The sequence below is a fragment of the Staurois parvus genome, unplaced genomic scaffold (genome assembly GCF_062004578.1).
Source record: "Staurois parvus isolate SC_StPar_1 unplaced genomic scaffold, SC_StPar_1.0 ptg000336l, whole genome shotgun sequence".
Classification (NCBI taxonomy): Eukaryota; Metazoa; Chordata; class Amphibia; order Anura; family Ranidae; genus Staurois; species Staurois parvus.
Window position 1 is genome coordinate 1,273,106 of NW_028318132.1, and position 17,034 is coordinate 1,290,139.

Genomic DNA, 17,034 nt, shown 5'->3' on the forward strand with positions numbered 1-17,034 from the left:
CTGCTGACTCCTGGATATTTTCTCTTTTTCGGACCATTCTCTGTAAATCCTAGAGGTGGTTGTGCGTGAAAATCCTAGTAGATTTTTGAAATACTCAGACCAGCCCGTCTGGCACCAACAGCCATGCCACATTCAAAGCCACTTAAATTCCCTTTCTTCCCCATTCTGATGCTCCGTTTCAACTTCATCTAAATGCATTGAGTTGTTGCCATATGATTGGCTAATTTGCAGTTTGTGTTACCAAGCAATTTAACAGGTGTACCTAATATAGTGGCTGGTGAGTGTAGGTGCAGCGGGAAAAGGGCTTTAACGCCCACACGCCACACATATGCGCAGGGGTGGACTGACAACTCGTGGGGCCCCCGAGCAATAGGGGATCATGGGGCCCCTGTTTCCTTGCCCAAACTCAAAAAAGCCTATGAAAAAGGTACCAGGGGCATCTCATGGGGCCCCCTACTGCCCCCAGGCCCTCGGGCAGTGCCCGAGTTTCCAAATGGTCAGTCCGTCCCTGCATTGCGTCACTTGGCGGCCAATGTTTCTGTGCTTGCTCACTGCGTGCTCCTAGCATAAATATTGAGCTGTCATGGTCAGCTCATGTTCCTCACTAACAATTGGTAACCGGCAGGACCAGCTACCAATCGTTTGAACACTTTGACAGCCAATCACAGTGGTCACATGATCACCCATCCCTCCCACGCCAATTGACCTATCAACATGTCTTTGGAGTGTGTAGTACCTGGCGGAAACCCATGCAAGCAAAGTAAGAACATGCAAATGCCATGCAGGTAGTGCCATGGTTGGCTATAATGGTGGGAAGAGTGACTGTAGGGACAAAGGGTAAGACTGAATCATCATTATGTTCCCATTTCATGCCTTGTTATTATACCATTCTAGTGACCTCACACAATTTAACTATTACTATAATATAATAACAGCCTGTTCTTAAAGGCTAAGTCAAATTTCCAAAGCATTCAAGTATGGATTGAAAATCAGTGTGCAACTTTCAGAAAAATAACTTTTTATTTGTCATACCTGTAGGCCACGTGCAACCTCTCCTAAGCCTGTTAGAAAAAGTACTAGAGGCAGTAACCCTCCCCAGCCTGCCTAGATGCCAGGGCTTGCCAAAAGTGGGATGAGCACCCCCAGCACCGCAGAAAAAAGTGCTTTGCTGGGTTCAAAACATGGGCATGCTCAAAGTACACACTCTCCCCCTTTATCAGCGGCTATAGTGACAGGGAAAAAAAAGTTTGCTGCGCACATGTGGGTTTTGGACCCATCAGAGCATTTGTTCCTGCAGAGCTGGGGGCATGCATCCTGCAATCTAGGTAGGCTTGGGAAGGTTGCTCACTGTAGGACTTTTTCTGAGAGCTTTGGGAGAGGCCACACAAGACCTACAGGTATGACATTAAAAAAAAGCTCCTTTTTTAAAAAAAACTTGTACAGTGATTTTTTTATCCACTGGAGACACTTGAATGCATGGGAACATCTATTGAAAGGGTGAATTTGGCCTTTAAAGTGTATCTGTACACATCTATATCACTTTCTGTCCTGGGAAAACCCCTTTTATCAGACAGAAGGTGAAGGAACCTCACCAATGGAGCGTTCAACAGCCGTAAAACCAGGCAGGAGTTCTAATTTTTCCCCACTCTATGCAAAACTAAGAAGAAAAAAAATTAGGGTATAGAAAAGCTTTAACTCCAAATGTAATACATTTATTACTCATGATTGTTTCCTAGTTGAGCGTAACCTATTTTCAGCGAGAGCCCAGCAATTCTCTTTAGAGAGTACTATAATTATTTATTTCTATGTGAGTGGCTGCATCTTTATTGTGAATTGGTTGGGAAAACAGAATGCTTATGCATATATACATGCTTGTTTAGAGAGATGGAAGGAAACTCATCTGCCATTGAACAGTGGAAGGGCAGCAGCCTGGAGACAGACTTCCATTGGTGTTTGCGGTATAAGGAAATCATTAATGTATGTGCAGTCAGCCTGTACATGCCTTTTTGCCCAAGCTTGTGTATATTAAAGCAGCCTTTCTCAACCAGGGTGCCTTGAGATTTCTTCCGGGGTGCCTTGGCAACATGTCTAAAAACTGCCAAAAACGTATGCAGGCCATAGATGGGTAATTTATCGGCCAAAAATCGGCTGATATTCATGCCGTTAGTGGGGCCAGCCCGTCGGCCGTTTTTCGCTGATTTTTCTCATTTATTTTTATCGGTCATGCTGGAAAATCCACGAAAAACAGACATTTTTTGTGGACATTTGGTGGCAGCATCGGCAACGGGGCCGACCGATTTTTCGTTTATCGGCCGATAAACGGCCCGTCTATGGCCTGCCTTATATACAAGCCAGTGGGTGGAACAAGCCCGCATTTTATGTACACAAAGCCACAGGTTTTCATTGTTCACCATTATGACCTTCTAGCCGCCGGCGTCCTGACAACCAATGACGTCATCAGTTAATAAGGAGGATTTCATTTGCCTGCACAGCATTCTAGTTTCTAGTTTGACCCTCCCTCACCCCTCTCCAGCAGTGCTGGGGTGACATTAGCTCAGTGATGGAGAAAAACTGAGGGAGAAGAGAAACTCTGGAATACTACACCGTACCAATGTGCAAAAATGTATTTGCTTTGGAAGAATAAATCATATCTAATGTTGGGTGTCCTACATACAGTATGTGGATGTTGCGGCATTATATAAAACTTTTAGAATAGTTTTTCACATTTTAGAATGGGGTACCCTTTTAAAAGTATGGACAGTCTTGAGGTACCCATTTTACAATGGGGTGCCTCAGGACTGTCCAGAATTTTAAAGGGTGCCTTAACTGGAAAAAGGTTGAGAAACACTGTATTGAAGAATAGTTCCAAGCAAGACTATGGTATACATAGTTACTTTGGTCCCATTTGGACCAATGTATGTATGTGTATACCATACCTGACTGATGTCCCTTGAAGCTGAAAGTCAGTGAAATAGACACCACTAATCCAATGTTCTCCACTTCTGGGTCCTGGATCTGAGCAGGTACACTCCTGTTCAGTAGAACACAGGCCCCTTAGTACAGGCACCATTCAGAGCATGCTTAGCATCTTCTTAACAAATGCAAAACGTTATTTGGATGAGGTGAAGAGGCTAGGTGGTGCCATCATTCTTTTCACTTCATCCGATCAAAAAACGCTTTGCAATAATTCAGGTAATGCAAAGCATTCTCTGAATGATGCAGGGTGCAAGTGGCTGACCTCCTGCCTTCAAAATGCAGCAGGCCAGCTGTTTCAACACGGGACCTGGAAGCTAGTGGAGATCTCAAGAGTAGCGGTGTATACTTCAGTAATTTCCAGCTTACAGGGGTAGTGGGCAGGTATAGCATTTATGCATAGCTACTTTGGTCCAAGCTGTAAATTATACCATGCCTGCAAATTCGTCTTTAACATGCAGTTGCCTTCAGTAATCAGTTGGCAACCATATTTATTTCTGGTTAAAATGCACTTGCTAGGTTTAAAGTTGAAATGTGTTTTATTCATTCTTTTATAGGCATCCTAGGATACATATCTTGATTATTGTACATGCATAATGTTTTCTACCAAAAGTGTTTCTTCTTTACATTGCCATTACAAAATGGCATTACATGATCGGGGTGGTTTTATGTCTTTAAGAAGCCTGAGGCAGAATTTTATAGCTCCCACCAGCATATAAAAAGAAGGGAGCAGCTCTCAGTGTGCACTCTTGATGATTGGCTTCACACTGTGCTCTCTCATGCAGTCATTGCTTCCTCCACTTGTACTGCCATCCAACGCTCTACTGATAATCAACCATTCCATGTTCTCCATGAAATGGTTCTGAGAGCCAAGCAGGAGCTGGCTGGGGTAAATGGTGAGGTCTTAGCCACAAAGGGAGGATTACCCCTTTTTGAGGGCTAAAGCGGACCACGCATTTTCCATGTGACTGTATAATCTCACATCCTGCAACACTGAAATCGCCGAAGTATAATTCTGGTTTAGCTCATAGGCATTGTTCCCTTACTGGCCAGAGCCTTTCCGAATAAAGATTCCCAGGAGGAAAACTATGATGGAGGGATATCTTGCTGGTCCGGCAAGTGACACCATTAGAGGTGGAAAATGGTTTCTCCGTGATTGTGCTCTCAACAGAATCAGTAGTATATCATATTATATTTACCAACATTGTAGTGTCTGATTAGAGAGACACTGAACAGGTTACCATTTCACCCATGCAGAAGTATACAAAGAAAAGTCAGACCTGTTCTTCATACTGTTCTCACACCAAGGCCATGTACAGGTATAAGAGATGGGACATTGTACGCCAAACAAAGATAGAGAGCCTTTATTGGGCTGGTTGCAAGTTAAAGCGAACCTTTATTCCCCAAACACAAAAATCCATGTGGCATGCAACTCTGTACACACATCCCAAGACATCATTAGTCATTTGTACACAGGGCCTTGACAAGGGGTGGGCAGGAGGGGCAGCTGCCCTGGGCGTAGAGAGGCAAGGGGGCAAAGAATAGATGCAGGGTGGTACACCCATTCTATGGCATGCATTAACAGTGGAGGAGGGGGTACAATTCTGGATCCTTGCCCTAGGTGCTGGACGACCCTGTCCCGGAACTGTTTGTGCATTGAAAGAGTTTTTTGCAAACTTGCATTTCTTCCTGGTTTTCATAGGTGCTGGTGCTGTAGGCAGGTCATTACAGGGGCACCTTGATAAGGTTTCATCACCAGTGCCTTCCAGAGAGATTTCACCTGATTTTGTACGTGCCACACTGAACTTGGCGTAGTTGTTTATTTACTAACCAACCGTGCCAGGTCTCACATTGGGTATGTGCTATAGGAGATCCAGGACAGTTTTTTATTTTATTTCAAATCACGCCAATTCTCAAGATCAAGTGCACATGTCAATGGCAGGTCGACACAGAAAAAGGAAGAGCGAAAATAGCTTTGTAAAATAAAAAAACGGTATGGAGGTTGTCCATTCACATGAAGCAACAGATCATGGGCACTGCAGAAAGCCTAGAAAAAACATGCCAGTCGCTATTACAGAGTTTATTGCTATTCAAATTACTGTAAAGGCAAAGTTCACCTTTTCAGGCAGAATCTCACCTTTCAGAATAGATAGAATCCTTTTGTGATATCATTTTTGCCACAGCAACCCCAGTGTTCTTATCTCTCTCGTACCTTGTCTACAAATGCAGGCCATAGGCGGGACGTTAGTCCGTACGAAAAATCATCCGTTATTCACGCCGTTAGTGGGGCAATGCCATCGGCCATTTTTCGTGGATCTTCTTGTTTCTTTTTATTGGTCATGCTAGAAAATCCACGAAAAACGGCCGTTTTTCATGGACATTGGTGGCAGCAACGGCAACGACCGATTTTTAGTTTATTGGTCGAAAATTCGGCCAATTAATGGCCCATCTATGGCCTGCAAAAGGGTTTGGAATTTTATGCTTCTGTTTGAGGTTCAAAACATTCTATTTTATTGATTTAGTTCAGGTACTCATATAGCGCCGTCAGTTTACGCAGCACTTTACATACGTATATTGTACATACACATTAATCCCTAACCCTCAAGGGGTGTACAATCTAAGTGCAATTACTTCCTGTAGGCTATTTCCCATCATTATCTGTGTTTTTCATCACAGAAAAGTGTGTGATAGGGCATGTATTTCCTATCTGGACCACACCTATATTGCCACCCACTTCTTCCCTTACGGTGACCATATACATGATGATCTGATTGTACAATCTCCTTCACATCTACCATTAGCTTTGTGGTGCAAGGGCCTGCATGATTTGATACAAATTGATAGATTGTTCAGATGGGTCCTCCTATTCCACAGTTCTAGTAAATCTAAAGGAAATTGCACGGAGATTGAATGGGCTGCCCTACACACAATAATTGCCCCAAAGAAGCCCAAGAACTTTCTTTAGAGTGGATTGTTGGGTGTTTTTACCATGCTTTTTGGTGTGTTTGCCATGCATTTCTGTTTGGTTTGCCATGTGTTTGGAAACGCATAGATGTGAATGGAGCCTCGCGTTTTTTGGCTCTTTTTTTTCCGTGACACGCATAGGGCAGCCCGTTGATTTTTATGGGCTGTGCTACACGTGGCAAAGTAGCTCATGGGACATTATTGGCGTGGTGTGAGTTGCAAGTTTTTTACTGTGCATTTTGCTGCATTTGTCACCCCGTTTTTTCATGTGGCAAAATGTGTGTTTACTTCTGTGTTTGGTGTGCCGTTAACAATTAATGGCACTGAAAGCGCAACTAGTTAATTTAGGTGTATAAATGTGGCCATACACTATGCAATCTGATTGTACAATCTCTGTACAATTTCCTTTAAAAATCTATGTAATAGGAGGACCCACCTACCTATCCATTCACTCTGTTTCCAATCAGGCAGGCCCTTGTATTACATCAGGGATATCCAACCCACTTTCCACATACGGCCCCAGAGAGTTTAGCATGTAGTCAGGGCCTGTCTGGAGGGTCCCTGGGGAAGTCAGGCAAATGCATGCGTGGAGGGGTGCTGTGCAAACACAGTTGATGGATGAAGGGTCTGGGTTTTAATGCAGTCAGTGCAGGATTTGTGTGCTATAGAGGTCAGCTGGTAAACTCCTTCCTGTGTCCTATTGGTGTCCCAAATCTACATATCAGAAAATGATGAAGCTTTCTAAGAAATATTATTATCATACAGGATTTATTTAGCGCCAACAGTTTGCTCAGCGCTTTACAATATAACAGGAGACAATACAGCAACAATACAGTTCAATACAAGAGGGATAGGAGGGCCCTGCTCCTTGGAGCTTACAATCTAGGAGTATTATTATACAGGATTTATATAGCGCCAACAGTTTGCTCAGCACTTTACAATACAAAAGGGAGACAATACAGCAACAATACAGTTCAATACAAGAGGGATAGGAGGGCCCTGCTCCTTGGAGCTTACAATCTAAGAGTATTATTATACAGGATTTATATAGCGCCAACAGTTTGCTCAGCACTTTACAATATAACAGGAGACAATACAGCAACAATACAGTTCAATACAAGAGGGTTAGGAGGGCCCTGCTCCTGGGAGCTTACAATCTAAGCGTATTATTATACAGGATTTATATAGCGCCAACAGTTTGCTCAGCACTTTACAATATAACAGGAGACAATACAGTAACAATACAGTTCAATACAAGAGGGTTAGGAGGGCCCTGCTCCTGGGAGCTTACAATCTAGGAGTATTATTATACAGGATTTATATAGCGCCAACAGTTTGCTCAGCACTTTACAATATAACGGGAGACAATACAGTTCAATACAAGAGGGTTAGGAGGGCCTGACCCTGGGAGCTTACAATCTAAGAAATACAGCACAGGTTAGTAAACATCCGTGTAAGATGGGAGAGGTAGTATTTTTAAGATTAGTTAGGGGTTATCCTGGAGTTCTATTTGGGTTGGGTAAAATAGCAATTCAATATAACGCACAGATCAATTTTGCAATATACAACCTTTACATTGTGATAGTTTTTGCCAAAAGATAACTGAAAATTTTAAATGTAAAGGAACTATGAACATGGCATGTACTTCAATTGTCAGTTTTACCCATTCTTGTGTAGTTTTTATTACTGATAGAAAATGTCACATAATCTATGGCTAACTGTGATGCTAAAAGGTCCATAATGAAGAATTAAACTGTTACTAAACCCAGGACCCTTTATTTACTATATCTGGTCTCCTACAGTACACAGAATATGGAATTGCAATTATTTTAGTAAATATAAACTGCTAAATACTTTTTATCATCAGCAGTTAGAGAAGTCTTGTGACTTCTCTCAGTATCCAGCAGAGCACTGGTTAAAGCTTGTAGGAGGAGTTTTCATTCTCCCCTGAATGTCCTATGAGGCTACAGGACCCCTGACCCTCTGTCTGGACTGCACTGATTTGCAGGGCCGACTTAAGAGCATCATGGGCCCTTGGGCAAAGCAATGCCTATTTATACACCTACGCCCAAGAATTAAAGCATAAATAGTTATACTTAAAGATATATATATAGTATGTGTGTGTGTATATATATATATATATATATATATATATATATATATATATATATAGAGAGAGAGAGAGAGAGAGAGAGAGAGAGAGAGAGAGAGAGAGAGAGAGAGAGAGAGAATTAAACATATATTTATAAGTACTTTTAATAAAGTCAATTTTAAACTGTACAAAAAGACGCCATAAATCAAAGACTAATCAATACAAGGGCACAGTGCTGGGGGGGATGTAGAAGGGCACAGTACAGGGGGGATCATGAGGGCATAGTGCAGGTTTCCGGGACACTGCCCAAGACATGGCCGTCCCAGGACAGCTTAGAAAAAATAATGGCTGTCCTGGAAACTCTGGGACAGTTGGCAAGTATGATATAATGCAAAATTTATCATGGGGCCCCCATGCACCTGGGGCCCCTGGGCAGTGCCCAGGGGTGCCCATGCATTAAGACAGCCCTGCCCTGCTGATTGGCCCTGTGCTGTTCACATGCACTCTCCCAAGATAAAAAAAACTCACTAGCAATACACAAAAAACTGAGCATTTGCAGCGATGGATGGGGCAGTAGAAGAAGGGGAGGATCAGAGAAGACAGGTTCAAGCAGCCATTTTACACAATGTGGAGGATTAACCCCTTAGGTTCCACAGTGAGTATAACAAGCTTGCTTTACTGTATATAGAGGCTGATTTTACTGTTCTGGGTTTAGGAACAATTTAAAGTAAACCTGCAGCTGATCAAATGGTAGTCCATACATTTTCCTGAATCAACTGTGGAGATAATAACTTTCTGGTGGTATAAAGCTAAATTTTGAACCCCACACAAGTCAATGGCTGAGCCTTATAATTGGTTGCTGAGGCGGCAGGCCTTCCTAGCAGTGTTGGATGTGGGTATTTCTACAACCAGAAAGCAGAATGTGGGGCCTGGGCAATGCCATATTTCCAGAAAAAAACACCACATTCTGCTTTCTGGTTGTTGAAATACCTACATTTGTACCCAATCTTCTGGATTGTTCAAACTTACACTCGAACTTCTGGTTGTCGAAATCCCAAGACTGTGAGATATATTGTAAGACAACATGTCCCACAGTCTCCTTTTATAAAAGTAAACAAACTCACAGCTTATATTGTAGCCACGAGCTTGTTTACATGCTGGTTTTACCACCTTTGTAGCTACATTGGTGGCAGGAGTGGCATGTAAACGAAGATGAACTCCAGGCAAGCAGCTAAATACACTGTTGAGATACAAATATGGGAGCTGGTCTATCTGCTAAAGGATTGGTATTTCTGCCCAGACTTAAGATTTATACAGCCCTGGCAGACAGCAGAGCTAGCTCAATGGCCTGACTTTTCTCTCTCTGCACTTAAATTACCCATCCCCAACAGATGACTGCACAGGGAAGGGGCAGCTACTGACTGATGAGCTCCTCTCTCTGCTCATCTCTCCTATCATCATGTTTCTTATCAGTATTTATTAATTACAGGTACTTATATAGCACCATCAATTTATGCCATGCTTTACATATATATTGCATATACACATCAGTCCCTAACCCTCAAGGGGTGTACAATATACAGTCCCTAACTTATTTATTAATTACAGATACTTATATAGTGCTGTCAATTTACGCAGCTTTACATATATATTGTACATTCACATCAGTCCCTAACCCTCAAGGGGTGTACAATTTAAGGTCCCTAACTCACATTCATACATAGGGCCAATTTAGACAGGATCCAATTCAACTACCAGCATGTCTTTGGAGTGTGGAAGGAAACCAGATTACCTGGAGGAAACCCATGCAGGCACAGGGAGAACATGCAAACTCCAGACAGGTGCTTACATTCACACACATACTAGGGCCAATTTAGACAGGATCGAATTAACTTACCAGCATGTCTTTGGAGTGTGGGAGGAAACTGTAGTACCCAGAGGAAACCCATGCAGGCACAGGGGGAGCATGCAAACTCCAGGCAGGTGGTGCCATGGTTGGGATTTGAACCAATGGCCCTAGTAATGCCAGGCAAAAGTGCTAACCATTAGCCACTGTGCTGCTGAATACCTGATTGGCCTTAAATACTGCCTCCCCTCTCCCAATCTGAGAGCTGTTGTTCTGGGGGTTAAGAGAAATATTTATAGTAAATGTATTTAAAATAAATTTTATGATTTTGTTTATTAAACCCATAATCGTGTTCATTGGTGTTCTTTAATTTTTTTTTTTCAACATCTGCCTGGGGTTCAGCGTTAATGATGTTGGTTGTTTTATTACTGCACGTCAGTTTTTGCAGCGTGTAACTGAATATGTCCATATGGGTTTAGCTGCTGTGTAACAGATTGACATGGTCTTTCTACCTTTTGGCCAACAGATCAGATCCAGTTGACAAATTTTTCAAGATAACAAATGTGCACACACACACACACACATACATACACATGCATTCATTAAAAAAATGTGAATGAAAAGAAACAAATGAGCAGTGCTTTAGAAAACATACAGCAAGCTCCTCCATTTGCCTTTGAGAGTGAGCGGGAGGACAGATGGAATTTAGACAGGCGTTTAGAGTAATTACTCTGTAACGAGGATTTTGTTGTGAAATTAGTATCTTAAGGAGGTGGTGCAGATATCTTTCAAAGGATGAATACCTCATTAAGAATCTGAATAAAGAAAAAAGGGAAGTGACGGTTTACAATTGGAGCTTGGCAGACACCTGCCTGGTTTTAAATAACAGCTTTGTCCTTCGGCTTTTAAAACTTGTATCAGTTTTGCTGAACTGCTTTGTTTAAGCGATACAAATCGCTTGTGTTTTGCATAGCATGGAGAGCGTATCCTTCTAAAAATGAATATTGCAGTGGAATTAACACTTCTGCATGCAAGCTTACATTACCGGAGAACACGCTATGATGTTCTTGTTAGTTAGGCCTTTAAAAAGTTGACCTGGAAACATATAATTTGATGACATGTACAGAGGCAGACTGACAACTCATGAGCCCCCGGGCAACAGGGGATCATGGGGCCCCGGAGTCCTTCGCCACACTCAAAGCGCACCCAAAAAAAGCCTATAAAAGGTACCAGGTGCATTTCATGGGGCCCCCTACTGACCCTGGGCCCTCGGGCAGTGCCCGAGGGCTTGAATGGTCAGTCAGCCCCTGGACAGGTAAGATCTGCCTGACCCTTGCAATTAGCTTCCTTTTCACAATCTGTCATTTAGTTGATGTTTTTGGACAGATCTTATACAGAGTAGATTCTTTGTATCAGAAGTCCTTGTTAGAGGACTCTGTTTATGCATTTCAAATAGCTACAGAAGGAAATGTGGCCATAAACAAGCAGATGTCTCCCTGCCCAGGGAGACATCTAACTCATCATTCCTACCTTTAAAGTCTGCTGCTGTTTCTTGTGACTTCTCCAGCGCTCTGAAGCTGCCTATGCATGGTTAACATTTTATTTCACCTTTACATTGAGAAGATGGAAGTATCTGCCAGGTTCCTATCAGCCATTTTGACCTTAAGTTTCCCAGCAAACCAGAAACTTGACCATGATCACTTCTGATGGTCTAAAGCACTTGAAACAGATGGCTATCTGAAACTGCCCAGGTTTACTGACCGATGGGAGATGTGCTACCCTACTGGGGCTGTGTCATCATTTTACAACATCATTGGTTGATGTATCCTAGATTGTAAGCTCGAAAGAGCAGGGCCCTCGAACCCCTTGTGTATTGTATTGTTACTGTATTGTCTCATGTACTGTCCCCCACTATAATGTACAGTGCTGAGCAAACCTTTTAGTGCTATATAAATACTGTATAATAATAATAATATTCTTATGTGCCTATATTTTCTATGAATCTGTTTGTTCGCCACAACTCACCATGTAGGTGAGCTATGTTTCCTATTTTTCTGTATATACTTTCTACAGTTTTTTTTAAAAGAAATATTGAAATACAAAGCACTTGAAATCTAAGTTGGTAGTCGTAGCATGATGGGATCTCTGTTTTTATGGTAGCTCTAAGGGCTTGTTCACACCAGCCTGCATGCTAAAAGTGGGCTGTTTTAATGTGTGGACTGGTGACCAATGTACAGAGAGGGTGAGGGTTCATGCCTTGCTTGCACAACATGGTCATCAGATGTTGGAGAATTGAAAAATGTATTTATTTTTTCATATTGGTGGCAGGTCAAGCAATGTAAAAAAATATAAATCTAAAGTTTTACATTTTTCCTGTTTTGGGCCAGTTTACCTTGTATATTAAAGGCAGTGATTCAGTGATATAGTTCTTATGTGTTTTTTAACAGAGCTTGTATACTGTATGAAGGAATTTGTTCCCCTGCAGGAGCAAATTGGATCAGGCTTTGCTGGGGTTTTTTTGCCTTCCTCTGGATCAACTGTGGGTATAGGATTATAACTTTTTTTTTTTTTTTTTTTAATGGTTGAACTGGATGGACTTCTGGCTTTTTTTTCACCAGACTAACTTTGTACGTAACTATGATATAAGCACTTACAAAATTGAAAATGTGTATCACCTGGTAGCCAACCCTACATGGTTGTAAAGATATAAGGAATGACATAACAGTAGTATTACTTGGATATACTCCCCAATGGATGACTGTTTTAAATTGTCCAATCATCACTATATTTGATGTCTAAATTACTTCTCTCTGTACTATCAAATATAATCCTTTTGCTGCCCTTTCACCCACTAATAGTTTTTCTTTGGCTATATGATATCCATTGGGGCATATGTGGTCAGCCAACCAAATATTACCACTCTTGACTTTCGATATTAGTCCCTGTCTGAGCGATCTGGACCTTTCCACAGCCAGCTCCCGGATCGGACTAGTACCTCAGGATGGTGCGTTCTTATTGCACTCCATGATCTGGGCCAGCACTTTTTCTGATTTTATGTTGCACCTTTGGCATTGGTAATATACACTGCACTCATGACTATCCATGTCTCCTGAAAAAGTGAAGGCTGTTTGACAAAACGCTTCAGAACTTTTACAAGATCTTGACCAATGACAGTGTGGTGATCACATTAGTGCTCTCTCATCTGAATCTGTATTTTAGATTTTTTGATGTATTGTAACGTTGATCATGATCTATGTGTCTGTTTCTAATGATCTTATATGCGTTCTTTTTGAATAAAATGCAATATTTTTGAACTTGTGAAGCATGACTCAGTAAAGTCTCTTGGGCATTTTCTTTTTTATTTACTTTATGTAACTTGGGACTGAGCCAGGCTTTGTCCACATACACTAGCCTAAAACTTCTTATATAATTGAATAGCATCAGCTTTCAGCAAATACAGAACACTGATGGGTATCTTTTTAAATACCCTTTGTCTAATTGTCCTGTCCTGAAACTTTTTGTCAGTGCTTTTAATGTTCTGAATGCTTTACAGTTAGTTTCATTCCATCCAAAACTAAAAATGGCCATACACTAGTAGATTTTTAAACAAACATTCCTACGAACATTCATACAAACATTTTTATGAAAATTCTTAGTACATTTGATGACTTGACAAATGTCATTCAAAAGTAACTAAAATTGAGTTACTTTTAACATTCAATATTGGAATGAATTGACTTTCCCAAATGCATGCAGTATACTCTGTTAGTCTTTTCTTGCACAGTTTCAAATGTCTATCTTCATTAATTATTAGAAAATCAAATGAATGTATTTACATTGAAAAAAAATCGAACAATTCTACTTGTGTATAACCAGTTGAAGGCCGGTCATATACTGCTAGATTTTTTTTTTTTTTATTCATCCCACACAATTCCTCCATCCAGCGCTGTATTTAGTTCTTGTGCTGCCCTAGGCAACAATAAAATTGGTCACCACCCACCACCAACACCCCCCCCCCCCCCTTCCTTCCTTGTGCAGCAAGCTTATACCTTCCAGCAGCTTACAGCCTACTCAGATTCCATGGCGGAGTCTCACCAGGTCTCCATCTCTGCCAAGTGTCTCCCTTCTTCCAGGGGACAACACCACCCCTCTGAAAGTTGCCACCCTAGGCAAATGCCTTGTTTGCCTTGTGGTAAATACATCGCTACCTCCATCCACTCTATCAATGGTGGATGGACAAATCTCCCACTGTGCAGCTGTCAAAAGAATACCTGGATGAAGCCTATGTTTGGTCAAAAGTTTTCCATCCAGCTCATTTGATATTTTAGTCAAAGGATGTCAGGCAGGAAGGGGCAAACAGGGCCACCCATGTAGCAAATTTTGACTGGTTCATTATAAACTGTCCGAAATTCATATTGCATATAGCTAACTTGCAGTGGTTGTAAAACTTAAAATGTTTTCTTTTTAAAATAATAAACATATTATGTTTCCTTGTTCTGTGTAATGGTTTTGCACTGAGCAGACCCAATCTTTCTCTTCTTGGGTCCTCTGTTGACTCTTCCTTAGTAAGTGCCCTCATGGAAAGCTGCTTTCTATGAGGGCACTCATGGGGGCTCACTCCCGAGCCCCACTGCCTGCGTCCATTGACAGACAGCTGGAATCAGCCCAGCCCTGCCCCTCACCCCCTCATCACAGGATTTGATTGACAGAGGCAGGAGCCAATGGCTCCCGCTGCTATTAATCTGCCCTATGAGGACCAAGATTGGGCTCAGGTAATTATTTGGGGGGGCTTGGTATCCTGCAGCACAGAATGGGTTTTTTTTTTTACCTTTTAATGCAGAAAATGCATTAAGGCAAAAACCTTTAGACTTTAAAACCACTTTATGATTTCTTGGCCTGTCATTACTGCTTGCTCCTGGGGTTTTCTTAATAGTGCACTATAGATTAAATAGGTGAAGAAGTGGAAACGTAGGACTTCCTTGTAACTGTCACAGTGGATGGTACAAAAATAGCAAAGAGCAGATATAGATCACCAACATATTATGAATCCTGTATGTGGACTCAGCTTCTACCGCCCTTAATATTAATTACCCCCCAAAATTGTCCTTGGAGGTAATCCCCCCATACACTCTCCTCAATCGCTATGGGAATGCTAAAATGTAAGAAGGGGTGGGCAATATCCTAAATCTGTCAAGATGAAGCCTCCGTGAGACAAGGAGGTACTTGGGATATTATTGTTTTCAATTTTTGCACAATCTGTTGCATTTTTGTCTATGTCCTGGGCTCCCCACTAGGACTGTGCATTGTTTACTATTGGGATTGCAATGTTCACTTTTCTGTTCCTATGTATCCTCGTTGTTATAAGACTTCTGCCCTGATAAGCAGTGTCTGCTTACTAATGTTATTAATGTCTTCTTGCAGTGTGGCCATCTGCCTAGCTGACCATAAGTCTTTGTAACTATGTTGGCGTGTCTTCAAAGAACCCAGAATCCTCCAGTAAAGCACCTTGCATGTGCAAACAAGGGGCTGGAACCTCGAAAGTGTAAGTACAATGCAAAGAATTGTTTTTTATTCTTTTTTAATTTTTTTCTGTTAACATTTTTGCTGTAAGAGTTTCAAATGTTCTGATTCAAACATAGATCATAGTCTAGAGAAAACCAGGGTAAACATATACTCATTTGAAGATCTGGGTGTACAAAGTGTGCCGTACTTATTGTAAATACACAAATGTATAAAAGAGTGTATAAATTTCTAGTATCCAGCAAAGCAATACAGACAGTTGTTATTTTCAGCAATGCTTGATGGGTTTTGTCAGGAGACAGTCCATGAGGTGCTTAGTAACAGCTTGCAAAGTTGGCAACATATGCAGTGACACATACAAGGTAGAGGCACAGGCATTGGCAGAGCCCACTAGAGCAAGTGATCTGAAACCGAAACCGTAAAGTGCGTACGTCTGTGAATCCCAATGAGGTCAAGAAGAAAATGGATATAGATGTGCTGTTATGTTATAGGTTTATCTCAGTGGCTCAGAAGATAAGGAAAAGGTAATTGCATAGATGCAGGGGCTCATGCTATTAGATATGACCTTATAGCATTTGCAAGGTTAAAGTAAAACTCCAAGGCTCTGCTTTTTAGCTTGATTTTTTTTCATGATCATCCTCTTTCTCTTTCTGAAATTGCTTTGTTGTATAGTTAGTTAATTAGTATCTTGGTACCTGTTCCTATGTGATGTGTCTCAAGCCATGCTGCTTCTGCCTCATAGAAAATTCTGACATTATAGGCTCGTTCGTGCCAGGTACGTTGGGACTGTGCTGGGCAGCCAAGAGCAAGCATAAAGACTATTATGCTAATTCACGCCATTACACTAAACCCCAATTTAGCCAAATTTATTTATTTGTAGATAGATGAGGGTGAGGTTTTGGTTTTTTATCATGGTTGGTGGCCTAATTATGAAGATTTTACCTTATGCCCCATCTTGGTGTCACCAGAAGTTGAAATTAGGGTAGGTGTTACCAACATAGGAAGACACATACAGTGATAAAGCCTGACACAGTTTTTAACCCTACCAAACTTAAAATAGAGTTAAAGGCAACACTTTTTTTTATTTTGGATAGAGTAAGAGAGGGTTCGAACCCCTGTCAGATTATTTTTTCCCATTGGGAAGATATACGGGTGTCCCTCGGTTTACAAATTTAATTTGTTCTGTGGTACTTTTCGTATTGGGAAAAATGTATAAACCGAAACGTGGTTTCCCATAGGAATGCATTGAAAACCAATTAATGCGTTCCGGAGGTCAGAAAAAAGTAAAAAAAAGTCTTTTATCTGTTCAAAACTCTTTATAAAGTGCACTTTAAAGGCATAAATACTGTACAGGGACATGATTAAAAATTAATTTGTAAATGCATTGAAAACCAATTAATCTGTTCTGGAAGTCAGAAAAAAGTCAAAAGTTTTATCTGTTCAAAACTCTTTTTATAAAGTGCACTTTAAAGGCATAAAGGGACATGATTAAAAAAAATTGTAAATGCATTGAAAACCAATTAATCCGTTCCGGAGGTCAGAAAAGTAAAAAAAAGTCTTATCTGTTCAAAACTCTTTATAAAGTGCACTTTAAAGGCATAAATACTGTACAGGGACATGATTTTTAAAAAACTTGTAA

At 41.1% G+C, this 17,034-nt stretch overlaps 1 protein-coding gene across 2 annotated transcripts in view; it reads left to right on the top strand.

Moving 5' to 3' along the window:
• Positions 1 to 17,034, top strand: part of FAM222A (family with sequence similarity 222 member A) — a 124,047-nt gene that overhangs the window by 65,784 nt on the left and 41,229 nt on the right. For both annotated transcript variants that reach the window (XM_089684097.1, XM_089684098.1), the window contains exon 2: positions 15,297 to 15,417. In XM_089684097.1, coding sequence (XP_089540223.1) covers positions 15,336 to 15,417 — 82 coding nt within the window. In that variant the 5' untranslated portion in view covers positions 15,297 to 15,335. The remainder of the gene's footprint in view (positions 1 to 15,296; positions 15,418 to 17,034) is intronic.